Source organism: Populus nigra, chromosome 4, assembly GCF_951802175.1.
Source record: "Populus nigra chromosome 4, ddPopNigr1.1, whole genome shotgun sequence".
NCBI classification, from domain to species: Eukaryota; Viridiplantae; Streptophyta; class Magnoliopsida; order Malpighiales; family Salicaceae; genus Populus; species Populus nigra.
Genome location: NC_084855.1, coordinates 10532643 through 10550863, shown reverse-complemented (window position 1 = coordinate 10550863; position 18221 = coordinate 10532643). Strand labels below are relative to the sequence as shown.

General features: G+C 34.6%; 2 protein-coding genes and 1 pseudogene across 2 annotated transcripts; 1 reads left to right on the top strand and 2 right to left on the bottom strand.

The window, feature by feature from the left end:
• Positions 1-4245: 4245 nt before the first annotated feature.
• LOC133690884 (uncharacterized) lies at positions 4246-6339 on the top strand. The gene is made up of 4 exons (XM_062111154.1): positions 4246-4736; positions 5280-5438; positions 5523-5631; positions 5815-6339. The coding sequence occupies exons 1-4, from the start codon at positions 4389-4391 to the stop codon at positions 6030-6032; spliced, it is 834 nt and encodes a 277-aa protein (XP_061967138.1). The 5' UTR covers positions 4246-4388; the 3' UTR covers positions 6033-6339.
• A 619-nt stretch (positions 6340-6958) lies between these two features.
• LOC133690886 (transcription factor DUO1-like) lies at positions 6959-8614 on the bottom strand. The gene is made up of 3 exons (XM_062111156.1): positions 8205-8614; positions 7711-7960; positions 6959-7500 (listed from the first exon to the last, which is right to left on the bottom strand). The coding sequence occupies exons 1-3, from the start codon at positions 8411-8413 to the stop codon at positions 7033-7035; spliced, it is 927 nt and encodes a 308-aa protein (XP_061967140.1). The 5' UTR covers positions 8414-8614; the 3' UTR covers positions 6959-7032.
• Positions 8615-9846: 1232 nt separating this feature from the next.
• LOC133690722 (uncharacterized) lies at positions 9847-17851 on the bottom strand (annotated as a pseudogene).
• Between the last annotated feature and the right edge of the window lie 370 nt (positions 17852-18221).

Genomic DNA, 18221 nt, shown 5'->3' with positions numbered 1-18221 from the left:
ATTCTCGGTAACATTAAAAAAAATAATAATTTATTGCTTATTTATAAGATGAAGTAAGTGTTAGCTACAACATGATAAAAAGATGAGTTGTGCTTTTAATAATTTTCATATTTTGGTACACCAAGTAAAGTATAACATAATACTTTTAATGAAAGATCACATATATGAGTTAAAAATATAGGTATTTTTTTTTAGAATTTTGATAAAAGATTGAATTCTCTAAAGCAGCTATAAATGCAAGAGTTGTTCAAGGCCAGAGAGAACACAGCAATGAGAACCAAAAGAAATCTCCAGGTATAGAACTATGAGAGTACTATTATCTTGATTTACATAAAAAATAAATAGTTCAAGACATCGCATTTACTATTTAGCAAGTAAATTCGATAATATTTCACTAAGAAATGTTCAGAGTCAAAAAATACCTATTTTGATTTAGTAATTTATCATATTAGTATTTCTCAACAAATCTTCAAGTTATTTTCAAACTGATTAAATGATTTTCATTCATGTGAGGGGTTGTTGAAAAAGTTCTTAAGAACATGGTTGAAAAATTCTAGCCCTCAACAATATGTTTCATGTGATTGATATTAAGATGAATTTAATATCTATATCATTGTTAAGCTATAATGTTTTTAAATTAGTCTTTGAAAGTGATAAATTTATACTTTCTAAAATTAAAATGTTCACAGGAGAGGTACTTAGTGATGGTCTATGGTTGTTTTAAAATATTAAGAATATATTTTTAGTGTTACCTTTCAAATTTTTAGTGTTATATGTTACTTCATGTCCATACATGATTTTTCTTCAATAGTAATAACAGTTTTTTAAAATTTATTAATGATGACAATAATAATAGTAATTTTTAGTGTTACCTTTCAAATCAAATCTATAGTTGTTTTTCAATATTAAGAATTTTTTTCCTTCTAATCTAGTAATTATTTGATTAATAAAAATAGTTACAATAAAAATAATAATATTTATAACACAAAATATAATATTTTTTATATTAATACTTTTGGTTATTGTAAAAATAATAATATTTTTTTATATTAAAAATTTGAATTCCTATAAAAATAATAATATTACAACAAAAATAATAATATTTTTAATATGAATATGTTGAATTATAAGAAAAATAATAATATTTTGAGATGAATATTTGAATAGTAAGAAAAATAATAACATGTTTTATACAAATATTTTCTATTATAAGAAAAATAATAATATTTACAACGCAAATTATAATATTTTTTATATTAATACCTCGTTGAATATTTTTAATAATAATACGCTAAGAACTCACTTTTTTTATATAAAAAATACTATAAAAATTTATAATATAAATAATAATATGTTTCCAATATTAATACTGTTATTTTCTTTGAAATTGATTGATTATTTTATTAATAATATTAATTATAATAAAAATAATAATATTTTTAAAACAAATAATAATATTTAGAATCTTAGAGCCCAATAATAATTGGGTCCTGACGCCAGACCCATTTATTGTGGGTCTTAACACTAGACCCATTCCTTTTGGGTCCAGCAGCATGACCCAAACGCTAGGTGTCCCCAAGTGGGGTGCGGGCATGGGTACACCCAGAGTAGCTTAACTGTCACGTGTGCGCAGAAGGTGTGCCAAGCACTGATACAGGAGCCTAAGCGCCATATATACGCTTGGGTGTCCCAGCACACAGGTAGGTAGTCTAAGCGCCCAAGGGCTGGGCAAACCAAGTGTTAGGTGGCTACAACCTGGGGTGCGACCTCCGAAGGCGCTCCTCCAGTCTAACGCTTTGGTTCTGTAGACTGCAGTCTCCCTATGTGCCCCAACCAATAATGTAGTCCACAGTGCAAGTACTCACAATCTGCAGTACCCGTGTTACAGTGCAAAACAGTGCAATCCATAGTGAATAGTATTCTGCGCTGCAGTGAAGCAGTGATCAGTTTTAGTTATAATTAGTTGGAACACACTAGAAAATTCTCATGATATCTTAACTATCAAAACAAAAAAATATATAAATTATTTTTAAAACCTAATATAATAGTTTATACTTTTAAACAAAGATTTTGATATAATATAAAATAATTCTTTAATTAAGTGGTTCAATAATCTTACCTTATATCAACCATTCTTTAAACTTGTATAATAATAAAAAAAATATTATCAAAACAAGACAAATTAGGGAAAAGAACAATCATTTCTAATTGTACTTACGTAGGCCAAAATTTCTCTGATTAATAAATAAAAATTAACTACTATATTAGAAAAGTTAGGTTTCCTAATCTCTTAGACTATTCATACGAAGAAGATGATCCTTTACTTTTTTTTTCTTTTTTTTTAAATGATATCTTTCAATTTTTTCTTCTTTAGAATGATTTTTTTTAAAATTCTTTTAATATCTTGTTGATTTTAAATTGATCTTCATAATTTATTTTAATTTTTTTTATAAATTTATCACAATTTCAAATAAACATCCTGATATTTAGTCAATGTTTAATTTTACAAGCTTTTATTTTTGTTATCATACCATTGAATAAAAATAATTAATATTTTTTTCAAACTCAATGGAGTTCATGATCTGAGTTACGGGTTTGACAAGTCAAGTTATGAAGTCTAATTTGATCTAATATGTTATCATCTTAATATTAAAGTAAAATATGCCATCTTTGAATTTTTTTTAAAGCCAAATCACTCTTTTACCTGTTACTCGGGTTGTTTTGTTACTTGGGTTGTTTTTAAACCCACAAAGTCTATTGAGTCATGCATAGGCAAATTAATTTTAAACCTGAATTGGGTAAGGAGTCGAGTCAGGAGATTTTAAGGTTGACCTCTTAGATCGAGTTTAATAAAAATACCAAATACTTTATTATTTTAAAAATCCCATCTTCCAATTTTTTGATTTTGTTTGATTGAATCCCTTTTGATTTTTCTTCTTTCGATATCATCATTTAATATTTGGTTGATTCTAAATTGATCTTCATAACTTATTTCAATTTGTTTTTTTATCAAACAAACATCCTTGTATTTGGTTGACGCTTAATTTGGCGAACGTCTATTTTTGTTATCCTGTCATTAAATAAAAAATAACTTAAAAAAATAAAGTTATTAAACCTAGTGAAGTTCAGGATTTAGATTATGGATTTGACATATTAAGCAGCGAAGCCCAAATCGATCTAATATGTTGTCATCTCAATAAAAAAAACATTATCTTGAAATTTTTAAAGCCAAACCATACCTTTTACAGGTTGTTTGAATTGTCTTTAAATCCATCAAGTTGACTATGTTACATTGAAATAATTCTCTAATTAATTTAAAACTCGTGCAAAGTAAAATGTCATATTAAAAAAATTCAAAATTAACTTGCAAAGTAAGGTTCAATAATAATGCTAAATATTTTTTTTATAATTTGAATGTTTTTTATTTAAATATTTATTTTATGGTAACACAAACCATTAGCCAAGAAACTAGTTATATTTATACTAAAAGGAAACGGTCTTTTATCGTAGAAATAATATAATTTTTTTTACTGTTGCGATGGTAAATATATAATTTTTAGGTTTTTTTAATATTTATAAAAAATAAATTTTTCTCATAATTTTTTTCTTTATACTTGAAATTTTTATCATCATTTTTTTCTTACATATTTTTCTAGTTTTTCCCTTTTTTTTATACTTTTTTTTGAAATAAAATATTATTTTTTATTTTTTATGGTTTGAATATTTATCACTTGGTCTATTTATATAATTTATTTTATTCTTATCTTCATTATTTTGTAATTTGTTTTTTATTTTTCTCTTTAAACTTTTTTTTGAAAAAATATTATACAAAGACTAAAAAATGATGTTTTAATGTAACAATTGCAATATTATCTCATTTTTCTACTACATTAAAAATAAGTTTGAAATCTTACATATTTTTATTAATGCATATGATTTTTATTATATATAAACACCAACCTTTTAATTTACGGTTTTATTTTTATCTTGCTATCAAAAAGTACATTAATAATCTACACATTAATTTATTTGTGTTAGAAAAAAATTATTATAGTTAGACGAATCAAAGAGACATATTAATACTTTTTGTATCTATTAATATAAATAATTATTAATTTATTTAATTAAATATATGTATAAATTTTTTATCTTATAATTAAAATTTCTATTGAAAATATACAATTTAAAAAAATTATATATTTTTTTTTATTAAAAAAAAATATTCTAGCCGCAGCAAAACACGGATCATGAAAAGTAAGAAGATGGAAGTGCTCTTCAGCTACCATATGCGTCAACGAAACACACCTGAAAAAACTCTCATGTCCCTTCCTCTCCCTATATAATCACGACACATTTCCTCTCAAAGCTGCACGTCCAAGCTCACAAACATGGACGCTCCCTTACCAGAAAATAACACCATCAACGATTCTATACACCTGCAAAACGTTGTCGTAATGAGACACGGTGACCGGATCGACAGCCTCGAACCGTTATGGGTCACAACAGCCACTAGACCGTGGGATCCACCACTCGTGGAAGCGGGTCGGATCAGAGCTTTTTGTACTGGTCGGAAACTTAAAACGGATCTTGGGTTCCCTATCCACCGGGTCTTTGTTTCTCCTTTCCTACGCTGTATCCAGACCGCCTCCGAGGTTGTCTCTGCCCTCTGTGCCGTCGACAATGGTCCTGACGTTGTTAGTAGTCGCGGTGTCACCATCGATTCCTCTAAACTCAAGGCGAGTGGTTTATTTTCCTTATTTCCTTTTCTATTTATAATAAGGCGTCGTTTTAAATTAGATATTACAAAGAAATGATTGGGCATATAAGATTGATATGCGGTGATCATGATTTTTAAGTATATTTGCCCAGATTTAATCGATATCAAGTATTTTTTTTTATATATAATTTTTAACGCGTTCAATTCGTATCCTCGGATCAGCTTTCTTGAATCGAAACTAATTCCGTGTCCGGTCGGGTTTTAGTTAAAATCAATGAAACAGTTACCAACGTATATGATACATACAATAAAACGAATGAAGATAAATTTATATAAAATGTTCATGGAATTGATGGCGGCTTTGATTAAATTTTGTTGGGATTTTTATTTTTATTTTCTGGAAGTTCTTCTCAAATGAATATTTCCTCATTTGGAGTTCTATATCTTGTTAGTCAGTGTTATTGTATCATTGATTGTAGCTATTTTGGTGTTCTTGTAGTTTGAATGGATCTCTATTTGTTTGAAAGCCTTTTCGTTTTGACTGTTTATAGTACATTTTCAGGTCTCTATTGAGTATGGTTTGTGTGAGATGTTGAATAGGGAAGCCATCAGAAGTGATTGTGCGCCCAAAGACGGCAACTTTGGGTTCAATATCTCTGAGCTTGAAGCTATGCTACCAACTGGGACAGTGGATCATGCTGTGAAACCAGTGTATGAAGAGGTTAGTATAGTGGAAGGGTTATAAGATCACGCCTTCATGTCACTTCTAGTGTCTAATATTGGCTATTTTCTTGAGAAATTGTAGCTGCCGCAATGGGAAGAGACTGTGATGGGTGCAAGGACAAGATATGAACAAATCATTAAGGCGCTTACGGATAAATACCCTTCAGAAAACTTGCTGCTTGTCACACACGGTAAGATCAGTACTTGGTTGGACTAGTTTTAATTTTAATGCTCTTCTGATTTTATCAACTTAGTGTTTTGGATTACGATCATAACATGTCTCTGTATGGTAGGAAATGTATGAAATAAGGTTTTACACTCTCTATGTGCTTCATAAGCTGTTCTGATTTAAGTTTAACCGCTTGTAAATTCAGGGGAAGGAGTAGGAGTTTCAGTTTCTGCATTTTTGAAAGACATATCAGTTTATGAGGTAGAGTACTGTGCATATTCACGACTAAGAAGATCTGTTGTCCACGAAAAGAAGTCATTTACTGCTGGAGAGTTTGAGGTGCTCACTCATAATGGTCAATCTGGCATCAGTTACTGTTCTGCAAACCCTATGGCCACTGGTGCCATGTATGATGAAATGTGACCTTTTTTTTTTAATGCGAGAAACCATTTTAAACATTTCTTCTGTCAACCTTTGGGGGCTGCCTTAAGCGCACTTGCTTGTGTTTCTAGGAGAACTGCTATGATCAAGGGGATTCTTAATTTAGGGCTAATTGATTGTAAAGGTCAATTAGATACCATTGTTCCATCAGATAATTGAGCCGTTATTGCCTTCATTGCAAGCAACATAAAAGAGGCAATTAGGGAAACTTTCTTTGGGTTTTGGTGTGGTTAAATGTTACCCTGAACGTTATAAATGAATCTTGATTGAGCTCCCTTTCTGTAGAAAATGGTGAATTCCTTGTTTTGATGGTTTTCTTTTGTTTGAGAAATTACCATAGGGTAGGATGGACTTGGACGTGTTCGTCTTCATGATATCTTTTAATGTACAGGTGATGTTAGGGGTTTATCCTGCGCAACTTTACAAGAAAGATGGAGTTTGCATGGCTTGAAGCTGTTTAATCTCTTTGAAACATTGCTTTCAATCGTCATAGGAAAAAAAGGGGGTTATTCTACATGTCAAGATCAGCCCACAACACCACAAACTTGCCATCAGTCGGATGTTGATTCTGGTATAACTGAGTGAAAGCGAGTGAAAGAGACAAGGTGATGCTCTGCCCCGCGAGGCAATACCTGCACTTCACCTCAGGATCCGTGAATCAGTGAACAGCCAATAAATAAATAAAATAAACGAACAAGTAAAATGATCAAGATACTAAAACTAAGCACAGATGGGCTGGAATTTCATGATTAGCAGCCATTTTCATATCTGTATAAATGTGTGTGTGTGAGAGAGAGATCACAATCATCACATACATAGTTCTGAAGGTTAGTGCAAAGAATAGATGTCAATTGAACAACAAATCTCATGATAGGCATGCCAAATTTTTCGCCCAAAGAAAGTAAGAAACTATTCAAGAGGTCATCCTTCTACACCCACATAAAATCTACACCCACATAAAAACAGCCTTGTGATCAATCCTTCACCACTCTGAAGGACTTGGAAGCAGTTCAATATGATCAAACATGTCTGATGGAAACTCATCGAAGAGAGTATCTGGGGTCATATGATTCGTCACATCCGTTGCACTATTCATACAACTTGATACTGGAGCAAACAATGCAGGCCCAAGTGAAAATTGTGCTGCATCTCCAAGTTCAGGAGCATCTGCGGTTCCAAGCACATTGAGAAAGTAAGGGTCATCCAGCCTAGCCAGGAGCCCATGGCTTTCTGGTGAGAATAAAAGGCCTGGTTGGGGCTGTGGGATCTGAGGGAAGGGAACCGTTGACAGGGGCTCATACTGACCAAGATTTGCATAACCGTTTGGCAAATCAGTCTTAACCAGAGACGGTAATGGCATCATTCTTATCTGTTCAGGGTTATCCAAGTAGGATGATGAACAAGCCTTCGAGAATGACTCTTCCTCCATTGAAGAACTGAATATTGGAGCCTTAACACAAGATAAACAAAGGGGAAACAGTAAATTATCCTTCCACAGCAGGTGAAAAACTTACAGACAAGACTCTTCGTAGAGTCAATCAATCAAATACTATCAAAAGTCCTCGACAAAGACCAGACAAGAACCTTTTTTTAGTGCAGCAACTCAACAGTCCCAAAATTCTCTATGAAAGCAAGTGGGGACACAAAATTTTCCAATTACCTCCGAAGTGGGAACATCTTGAAAGACGGGAAATTCATTCTTACTCTTCTGTGGCTTGGAATTAGAAGAGGAAGGTGTTCCTGAAGTCTGCAAAATCCTAGCCAGCCTCTTCTGTCTACTACTCCAGAAATTCTTCACGTCATTATCAGTCCTTCCAGGCAAATACGTGGCGATTCTAGCCCATTTGTTCCCAAATTCTGCCTGCAAGTCTATCACCACCCTCTCTTCCTCTGCTGAAAACTTGCACCCACTATAAAACCACACACACAGACACAAGACAGAAACACAAAAATCAAGGAAATAAAAATACCACCACTGCCCATTTCTGGACAATCAACCATTGCTACAATGTACTATCAAGAAAGAGAATCTAAAACATCCCAGAATCAAATCTTGATAATTCATCACTAACATGCAAAAAAATAAAATAAAATTGCAAACAAGTTCAAAATGAAATTGATTAAAGTGTAGTTTAAAAAGTTGAAGTTACTTACTGTTTCAAGTTGGGTCTAAGCTTATTAACCCAACGAAGACGACAAGATTTGCCAGTTCGTTGTAAAAGGCCTTTGGACCGAATAGAGCTCCAATCTCTAGGACCATATTTTTTAACATGCATAATCAGCACATCATCTTCTTCTGCTTTCCATGGCCCTTTTCTTATTTCTTCCTTCTTAAATCCTTCCATTTTCCGGATACTAGGCATTCGCTTCTCTTCTTCTTCTTCCGTGTCTTTGTATTTTGATGTTGTTGCTGCCGCTTGTTCTCTGCGACAGAGAAGTTCAGGGTTTCCAATTCTATGATGTTTTTGAAGATGAGAAAGAAATGTTTTTTCTTTTCTTTATTTTTGTATGTTTTGGGGAAGTGGCAGTTAAGGCGGTTAATTATTGCCACTACCCTCCACCAATACGCCCACATTCTCCAATTTTCTCTCTAGTTCAAATTGGTAATGAAGTTACCTTTATGTCCCTGCTTCTCTGTAACCTCGGGTCCAGATTTAGTTTGGGTTTTAGGCCCTTTCTTGTAAACTGGGTTTTTGCTCTTTTGTTCTGGGAATTTTGCAGCCTAATTAAAATTCCTTTTCATTTATTAATTTAAATTGGGCAAAAAATGAGATTGGTTGAAACATGGCTCTTATATATATATATCTCAAACTTTTTATTCTTTGAAGGTGATAGTTTAGATGGTAAATAGTTTTGCTCTCCACTTTATCATCTCGAATTCAAATGATGTTTGAAAGGAGATACATGAGAAAGGTTCACTGCAGGTGTAAATGGTTTCTTTAAAACCTTACTAAGAAAGCATTAAATCTCAATTTGCTAGAGTTTGATTGACAAAACCCTAACTGATCGACTACGTTTGTTAGGCTAATTAATGGGTTGATAAGTTAACCTAGTTTATTTTAAAATAATATTATTTTAATAAAATAAAAAATTTAAACAACATCATTTTGAAAAAAAATTAAAATAAAATAAAATAAAATAACATCTTTTTATATATATAATTTTTTAAAATTCCTTCAAGATAACTTGATTGAATTTTATTTGGGTTTAATCGAGTCAACTAAATCATGAATTCACCACTGTGGATATCAAATCAACATGTTACTAAGTCGACTTACCAGACCGGGTTAAATTTAATAGTCATTATCATCATAACTTCAAACTTCAAGAGGTAGACATAATAAACCATAGTTTTGAAACCTGGTCCGGTGAATCGACCCGGGACCTGGCCGACTTAGGGTTGGAACCGGGCCGTGTTGAAAAAAAAATAGAAAAAATCATGACCTGGTTAGCCCGGCAGGTTGACCCGGCAAAACCCGGTTGCAACCTGTTAATTTGGTCCTCTCACCAAATTAATTAATCATAAAAAAAATCAACTATTTGTATTAAAAGTGACTGGAAATATATAATAAAATTTATTTTTAAAATAATTTTTTTGTTTAAAAATATATTAAAATGATATATATATTTTTTAATTTTTAAAAATTATTTTTAATGTTAACCCATTAAAATTAAAATGATATAAAAATAAAAACAAAAATAATTTTAAATAATTTTTTTTAATAAAACTTACATGGCATTTCCAAACAGCCTCTTAAAAAAAAGAAAAAAGAAAAGGAAATTAAAGTTTACAATATAACGAGTATAATAAAATTCTTGCATTTATACGGATGGAAAACTTGTAGAATTTTTCACTTCTACAGTTCTTGTTTTTCAAAATCATCACCTAGCGCACCAAGGATGGCTTCTTACAAGAACCAGCTCCTTCAATTTCGACCTTACCAGAAGGTTGTTCTTCAATGCACCCTGCTATTGACGAGGAACTCGGCAACAATTCTGAGTTCAAGATGTCAACTGCTTTAGCATCATGACAAAGATTTGAATTACTTATTTTGTTGTCACAAACCCTATTTAGTGGCTTCTCACACAGAGGTGGCTCTCAGACCTGCTTCCACCCTCACCTTTTGGTTTCATCACTTCATCATCTGTGTTCCCGTCAAAGTTTGAATTCTATCAATCATTTGTGAGTCAGAAGCCTTGTCAGTACTTGCATCTGCTGTGTTACTAATTACTGACGGCTTAGGATCCTTGTTGCAAGCAATATTTTTTTGTTAGTCACTGCACATTGCTTCATGGACCCCTTCACTGATGGAGGGATATTAATGGATGATGGTTCCACATCCATTATACTATTGTGTTCATGTCTACCTTGATCAGTCAAAACATCAATTGAAGGTGGACTCTTGCTCGTGCTAGAACCTGCATTATTTACAATCCTGTCTCCATTTTCTAAGCTTTCATCAGATGCTACTTCATTAACAAAAGTAATCAAGGTGGAGAAATACAGGTGGTTGGTGGGTCAATATCCATCTGAGCAAACCTGCTCTTCAATAGCATCGACAATATCACCTCTGTGACTGCCAGAAGCCTCATGTCTGCCCTGACAATCTTTCCTGTTGAGGGATGGCGCATCGTTGTCCATATGATCACTCTCATTCATTAATTCTCTATCTTGATTTGACGAGTTTGTCACACTTATTTGCTGCTCAAGGGAGTTCAAAGCTTGTTTCTGAGTTGCATCATCAAAAGATCGTATACTGGGAAGAGAAGTGCAGTTGGACGATGGGTCAATATCCAGGCACAAACCGATTCTTCTCTAAAACCCTCAACAAAATCACCTGTAACACCACGAGAAAGCCCATGTCTGTCTCTTTCCTGATAATTATTCTCATCGGGAGATGGCATATCTTTGTCAATATGATGACTCTCATTCACCAATTCTCTATCTTGATTCGAAAAATTGGTCCCCCGAACCACCAGCGCGCTCTAGTGAGTTCACAGCTTTTCTCCAAGTGGTATCTGCATTTGTTTGGCAGCTATCTAAATTAACTAATCCATCTATTTTCCTCAGTAAAGAAACTGCTAGAGAAACAGCATGGTCACGGATCAAACAATCATAAGGTGGGCAGCGTAGCATATCGATCAGGGCCTGTTTATATTGAAATAGGCTAGTAGATGACTTCCTACACCTTTTATCATGACACAATTTAATAACTTTAAAGACATGCTCACATAAGTTGCCCATTTCTGCCTATCTGCAGTAACAAATAGCAAATTCTGAACCACGGTTCCAGACAACATAAACCCTATCTCGATCAAACTGGTCAGTAACTTTTGCACATCTACCATCCATGACAACATCAGAGTCTGGAATCTTCAATGCTTTGCGCCAAGATGTTAAACCACTGACCCACTCATCTTTCCAGTATCTTGCAAAATCATCCTTTTCTGAGTGTCCATCAAGCCCGAAGTAAGAATGCACTTTTGTACCCAACTTATCAACCAACCAATCAGCACGCTGATAAACACCAAGTTTCTTCTCATTCAAAAGGCTGACTTTCAGTTGGTTGTGGTAAAATTCCATTGCTGCACATGTCTCTTGGCTTGCCAGTGGAAGAGTTTTTAATGCAGTAGTCTAACTCCCTGATACAAGGAAATCTTATTTTTAGAGGTCCTTTGTGAAAAACCCAACCAACACCAAGATTCTAGGGCAATACTTCACATATTTTAGAAAAATATGCAATCCTATGCAGCCCCATCGATCTACATTCCAACTGAGATACCAAGCCCATTGCAAACCAACCAAGGAAAATTGAGAAGAAAAGAAAAAATGCGTGCAGTCTGTTTACACTACCTTAATCACTATTGAAAAGAAAAGAAATTTTAACCAACCTATTCTAGGTTACCAGGTTGCCTTGAAGTAATCCATAAAGCTAGAGCCATCAACAAAATCTTCCTTGAGAACTTCAAATAAACCTACAGTTGCTTGTCCTCTGCAAATATCATCTACTGTCTGTCCAAGCCGTTTCGATATCTGGACACGCAACTCTGTTCCCATGCACCGCTTTATTAGATTCTTAACCCAAGCATGGCGAACTCGCCAAAAAGATGTCAAAACGGAGCACTGAAACTGTCACTTGGTCTTGATAATTAATGGCGAGATTCTCAAAGGTACTTGAGAAGACAGATATTAAGAAGAGACTCTCAGTGCCGACCGGGTTTCTCAGCTCTCTTCCATCTTTTAAAGGTTGTGGAAACCCATCCCTGAGAATAACAAAGATAAACAAATAAGGTTTTTGTTTAGATATAATGTACAAAAAGGAGACAAGGAGGCTAAATTATTCTCTATTTGCCTAGACTGACACAACATGTCCGCCAAACACTCGATCTTAAAAACCAAGTCCCAGATCTTTACTCAAATTGAGAATCTGAAACTGATCTCCAGATACTCCATCTTACAAATTCTTATGAGAAGTTCACCAATTATTGCAGTTCAGCTATACAGACGTGTTAAAAAGCACATTATTAAAGTTTCTTTTAAGATCGCAATGGTAGACAAGAAGTGGTTCCTAGCACACAGAATTGCCAAATACCAAAACCCATGCAAAACCTGATAGATATGGGCTATATGGTCCTTGGAATACTAAGTATGTTGAATTCATGTCTCAGAAGCTGTTGCTGAAGAAGCTGCTGATGAAGAAGTTGCTGATGAAGAAACAGCTGATGTGGAATCTGCTGATGTGGAAGCTATTATGAGTTTTAGTTTTAATAAAACACTAGCTATTTGAATTAGTCAATTTCTGTTAGGATTGATATAATCCTTTTGTTTAATTATTATCCTTTGAATTCTGTTACGTAACAGCAGGAGATAATGTTGCTGTTACTTGCCTTTAAAGCTTTATTTTTTCAATGTTTTCAAGTAGTCTTCATAATCAATAAAAACAGAGAGAGCAAGAGGTTGATATTCGTTCTCTTTTGCATTTTCATTTGTTAAAATCCAACAAATTGGTATCAGAGCCGATTTTTTATTGAGAGATCTGTGAGACAGAGAGAGCCTAAACACTTACCCTAAACACTTACTATTCCTCTAAAAAACCAATCAAAACAAAATGAATTCAGAAGCCTCCGTAAATTTAATGGCACCACCAGTATTTGATGGAACAAACTATCAAGTTTGGGCTGTTCGAATGGAAGCTTATCTTGATGCAAATGATCAGTGGGAAGCCGTTGAAAACACATATGAGGTTCCTCCTTTGCTTGACAATCCAACTATAGCTCAAATGAAAAATCATAAGGAGAGTAAGCAAAAGAAATCAAAGGCAAAAGCTAGCCTATTTGCAGCTGTCTCGTCTTCAATCTTCACCAGAATCATGACTCTGAAGACAGCAAATGAGATATGGAGCTTTCTAAAAAAGGAATATGAAGGGAATGAACGAGTGAAGGGCATGCAAGTTTTAAATCTCATCAGAGAATTTGAGATGCAAAGAATGAATGAATCAGAAACCATCAAGGATTACTCTGACAAACTTCTTGACATTGTAAACAAAGTAAGACTTCTTGGTACTGAATTTACTGATTCTAGAATTGTTCAGAAAATTCTTGTTACAGTCCCTGAAAAATTTGAAGCTACAATATCATCAATAGAAAACTCAAAGGATGTATCAAGCATCACTTTGGCAGAGCTACTGAATGCACTGCAGGCTCAAGAACAAAGAAGACTCATGAGGCAAGCAGGTTCTGTGGAAGGTGCTTTCTTTGCAAAATCACAGAACAACATGCAACAAAGAAACAGAAATTACAGCAGCAGCAACACAACATTTCCATTGTGTTCTTACTGCAAAAAATCCAACCATCCACAGAGCAGATGTTGGTGGAGGCCGGATATAAAATGTCACAAATGTGGACAGCTAGGACACATTGGAAGGGTATGCAAATCTCAACAACAACAGCAGCAGCAAGGAGAAGTCAAAACTGTTGTTGAACAACCTGAAGAAGAACAACTGTTTGTAGCATCATGTTTTGTTGCCAATAACTCAACAGAGAGCTGGCTTATAGACAGTGGTTGTACCAGCCACATGACCTATGATAAAGAGCTTTTCAAAAGGCTCGACAGAACAATTATTTCCAAAGTGAGAATTGGAAATGGGGCATGTCTTGCAGTAAAGGGTAAAGGAACGGTGGCAATCAAAGGCAACACAGGTTTAAAATTAATTTCTGATGTCTTATATGTTCCTGAAATTAATCAAAATCTTTTGAGTGTTGGTCAGCTGCTCGAGAAAGGATATAAGGTGCTGTTTGAAGACAAGTTTTGCTTGATTACTGATGCACAAAACAAGGAAGTATTTAAAATTCAGATGCAAAGTAAAAGCTTTGCCTTGAATTTTACAGAAGAAGAACAAGCAGCAGTACATGAAGAAAATAGCAGTACAATGCTTTGGCATAGAAGATTGGGGCATTTTCATCATACAGCTATACTCTTTATGAAAAACAACAATCTTGTGAAAGGTCTACCTGATTTAGAAGAAGATCTTCCATTGTGTGCAGCCTGTCAGTATGGGAAGCAGACAAGACTCCCATTTCCACACAATAAAAGCTGGAGAGCTACACAGAAACTACAACTAGTGCACACTGATGTGGGAGGACCTCTGAAAATATCATCATTAAACGGCAGTAAGTATTACATTACTTTCATTGATGATCATACAAGAATGTGCTGGATTTATTTCATGAAGTATAAATCTGAAGTTGCTGATATCTTCTGGAAGTTCAAAGCTTGGGTGGAAAAACAAAGCACACACAAAATGCAGGTGGTCAGATCAGATAATGGAACAGAATATACCTCAGAAAAATTCAACAAGTTCTGTGAAAAGGAAGGCATTGAACATCAGCTGACAGCACCTTATACCCCTCAGCAAAATGGGGTTGTTGAGAGAAAAAACAGAACACTCATGGAGATGACAAGATGTTTATTACATGACAAAGGATTGCCAAAGAATTTATGGGCTGAAGCTGCAAATACAGCAGTGTTTCTTTTGAACAGATTGCCAACAAAAGCTCTGCAACAGAAAACTCCATTTGAGGCATGGTATGGCTATAAACCAAAGTTGCAAAATTTAAAAACTTTCGGTTGTCTTTGTTTCTCTTACATTCCACAGGTCAAAAGAGACAAACTTGATAAAAAGGCAGAACCTGGAATCTTTGTAGGCTACAGCTTAGTATCCAAAGCCTACAGGATTTATCTTCCACAAGACAACAAAGTGATTGTTAGCAGAAACATCCAATTCTTTGAATCAGAAAGCTGGAATTGGGAGAAAAATAAGCTTGAATTTCAAGAGGAGAATGCTGATGTTGATGATGAATCTGTCACAAAAATCAGATTGATTTCTGATATCTATCAGAGTTGCAATGTGGCATTAATTGAACCTGCAGGATATGAAGAAGCTGCTGCAGATCAACATTGGATGGCTGCAATGAAGGAGGAGCTTATGATGATTGAGAAGAATCAGACTTGGTTGCTTGTGAACAGACCTGCACATAAAAAGGCCATAGGAGTCAAATGGGTTTATAGAACCAAGTTCAATGCTGACGGTTCTATAAATAAACACAAAGCAAGACTTGTTGTCAAGGGATATGCTCAAATGTTTGGGGTGGATTTTTCTGAAACCTTTGCTCCGGTTGCTAGGCTTGATACTATAAGAATGTTGCTTGCTATTGCTGCTGTGAATCAGGCTATTTGGATTAGAAAGTTAATGGCTGATCTGCAGATGGAGCAAAAGGAAAGCACACAAATACTTGTAGACAATCAAGCTGCAATTGCAATTGCAAAAAATCCTGTGTTTCATGGCAAAACGAAACATTTCAAACTGAAACTCTATTTCCTAAGAGAAGTTCAAAGAGAAGGTGAAATACAGCTAATCTATTGCAAAACAGAAAATCAAAATGCTGATATTCTAACCAAGCCGCTTCCTCAAGCAAAGTATGAATTCTTTAGGCAGAGACTTGGAGTCTGCAGCTTCAGAGCCAAAGAGGAGTGTTGAATTCATGTCTCAGAAGCTGTTGCTGAAGAAGCTGCTGATGAAGAAGTTGCTGATGAAGAAACAGCTGATGTGGAATCTGCTGATGTGGAAGCTATTATGAGTTTTAGTTTTAATAAAACACTAGCTATTTGAATTAGTCAATTTCTGTTAGGATTGATATAATCCTTTTGTTTAATTATTATCCTTTGAATTCTGTTACGTAACAGCAGGAGATAATGTTGCTGTTACTTGCCTTTAAAGCTTTATTTTTTCAATGTTTTCAAGTAGTCTTCATAATCAATAAAAACAGAGAGAGCAAGAGGTTGATATTCGTTCTCTTTTGCATTTTCATTTGTTAAAATCCAACAAAGTAAAACAAATAAAAATGACCAAGAGGTATATAATCACCAAATTCATATTAAAGGAAGTTGACTGCCTACCTTATTGTGAAGATGTCTGTCAAGGGATCATCCTCTATAAACCCAGCCAACTTCCACGAAGGATCTTTAGTACGAACTCTGTTGTAAAGTGCCCTCATCCATCTATGTGCATCAGCACTAGCGAATCTTGGTGTTATTATCCAAGCTACAGGGATGGCCTTTTTGTCTGAGTTGAACACAACAAGACCGTGAACAGGATACTAAATAAAATCAAATAAAAGAGCATGGTCAGTTTCTGAAACATAAAGAGCCATCCAGGCAGTGTAAATGATGTTTGGTTTCACAGGATTTGGACCATATAAACTGAAATGACAAGCCTTCAATTTTTTTGTTCCAAACCTTGAATCCGAAGCCACAAGACTGCGATTGCCAAACCGAATCATTTGTTGCAACTGCCACTCTGTTTGTATTCCTAAAGTGAAAGGCTCAGAATCAGAAAGATCCTCGAAGAAAAATACCTGATTCAGGTGGCTTTCAACCCACATGCTAATGCTAATGCTAACTGCATCATCAGTGTCCAGTTCAAATGCAGAGCAGCGGATGCTTCTTTCCTGCCTCCGCACATACCTGTGAGTCAACAGGTCATCACGATTACATGGACCACTGTGCCTCTCTACTGATTCATTGTGTCTCTGCATTATGGTCTCCACAGAGACCCCAACATATTATAAGAAGATCCTCTGAGATATAAGGGGCAAACATAGCATGTGTTCCTTCAGCCTTCTTATCCTGAGGGCCATGGCACGGTAACCCTTTTTTATCCACGTGCTTGTCCTGATTATATATGATCAGTGCTACAGATGGTTCAGAAATTAAACATTTCACAATAAAATGGCAGGTGTACCCCCTCTTGGTATTTGGTCTACCAGCAATTTTCTTTTTTGGAACATAAGTAGTTCTACTGGGCCGTACTATGCCACTTTTCCGGTGATCATCAGGGCCAAAAGAACACCAATATCTAAAATTCAAATGGATCACTTAAGTCACAGCATTAATGGCCACGAAGTAGGAACTGCCAAAAGAAGGAAGAAACTTACAATATGTACTCAAGGATGCCATCAACCTTTTGCTTGTAAGATGTCTGAGGAGGCCGACGCCTTCTAGCTTCAACATGAAATCTTGTTGGACAGTCTTTATTAGCAGACTCGCCTCTTACAAAATCATCGACTCTAGCAAAAGGGATAAGAGCAAGTCTATCTAAATTGTCACGCCAGCCTCCAACCTTTGACCATACATTATCAGAAGCAGAAACAGAATCTCATATCCCATCTGGCCATCTAAAAATGCGCATAACAGAAATTAGGTCAGTAAATAGCTGAAGGGTTATAACCTTCGTCAAAGTCATAGCTCATCAACCCAAGTTGGATGAACTTACCATAATAAAGTTCCTTATTCTTTAGACTATTACCAAATCAGAACAAATCATTGCACCATTAGTATATTGCATCGTATCAAGTCCTTATCAGCATATCTTGGAATTATTCAATAACTCATGGGACTAGCAGTCTATCTTGTCATATCAACTCCTATAATCAACTCATCTTGAAATTGGCAACACAGATAACAATCATAAAAAGTTTGGACTTTCTTGTAGAACGGTAATAGTTACTCTTAAAATTGAAACATGTTGGCTAAGGAAACACGATTCATTCTTCAGATTTCCTGTCATAATCTTAGTTTCTAAACTTTTGGCAGACAACCCAGAATCTAAAAAA

What these genes read in the sequence shown, in the direction of transcription:
- LOC133690886 (XM_062111156.1), bottom strand. Translation starts at nt 8,413, where the DNA reads ATGCCTAGTATCCGGAAAATGGAAGGATTTAAGAAGGAAGAAATAAGA. An exon ending in CTTAGACCCAACTTGAAACA is followed by an intron (nt 7,961 to 8,204) that starts GTAAGTAACTTC and finishes GTGGTTTTATAG; the next exon opens with TGGGTGCAAGTTTTCAGCAG. An exon ending in AAGATGTTCCCACTTCGGAG is followed by an intron (nt 7,501 to 7,710) that starts GTAATTGGAAAA and finishes TCTTGTGTTAAG; the next exon opens with GCTCCAATATTCAGTTCTTC.
- LOC133690884 (XM_062111154.1), top strand. Translation starts at nt 4,389, where the DNA reads ATGGACGCTCCCTTACCAGAAAATAACACCATCAACGATTCTATACAC. An exon ending in TCGATTCCTCTAAACTCAAG is followed by an intron (nt 4,737 to 5,279) that starts GCGAGTGGTTTA and finishes GTACATTTTCAG; the next exon opens with GTCTCTATTGAGTATGGTTT. An exon ending in CTTGCTGCTTGTCACACACG is followed by an intron (nt 5,632 to 5,814) that starts GTAAGATCAGTA and finishes TTGTAAATTCAG; the next exon opens with GGGAAGGAGTAGGAGTTTCA.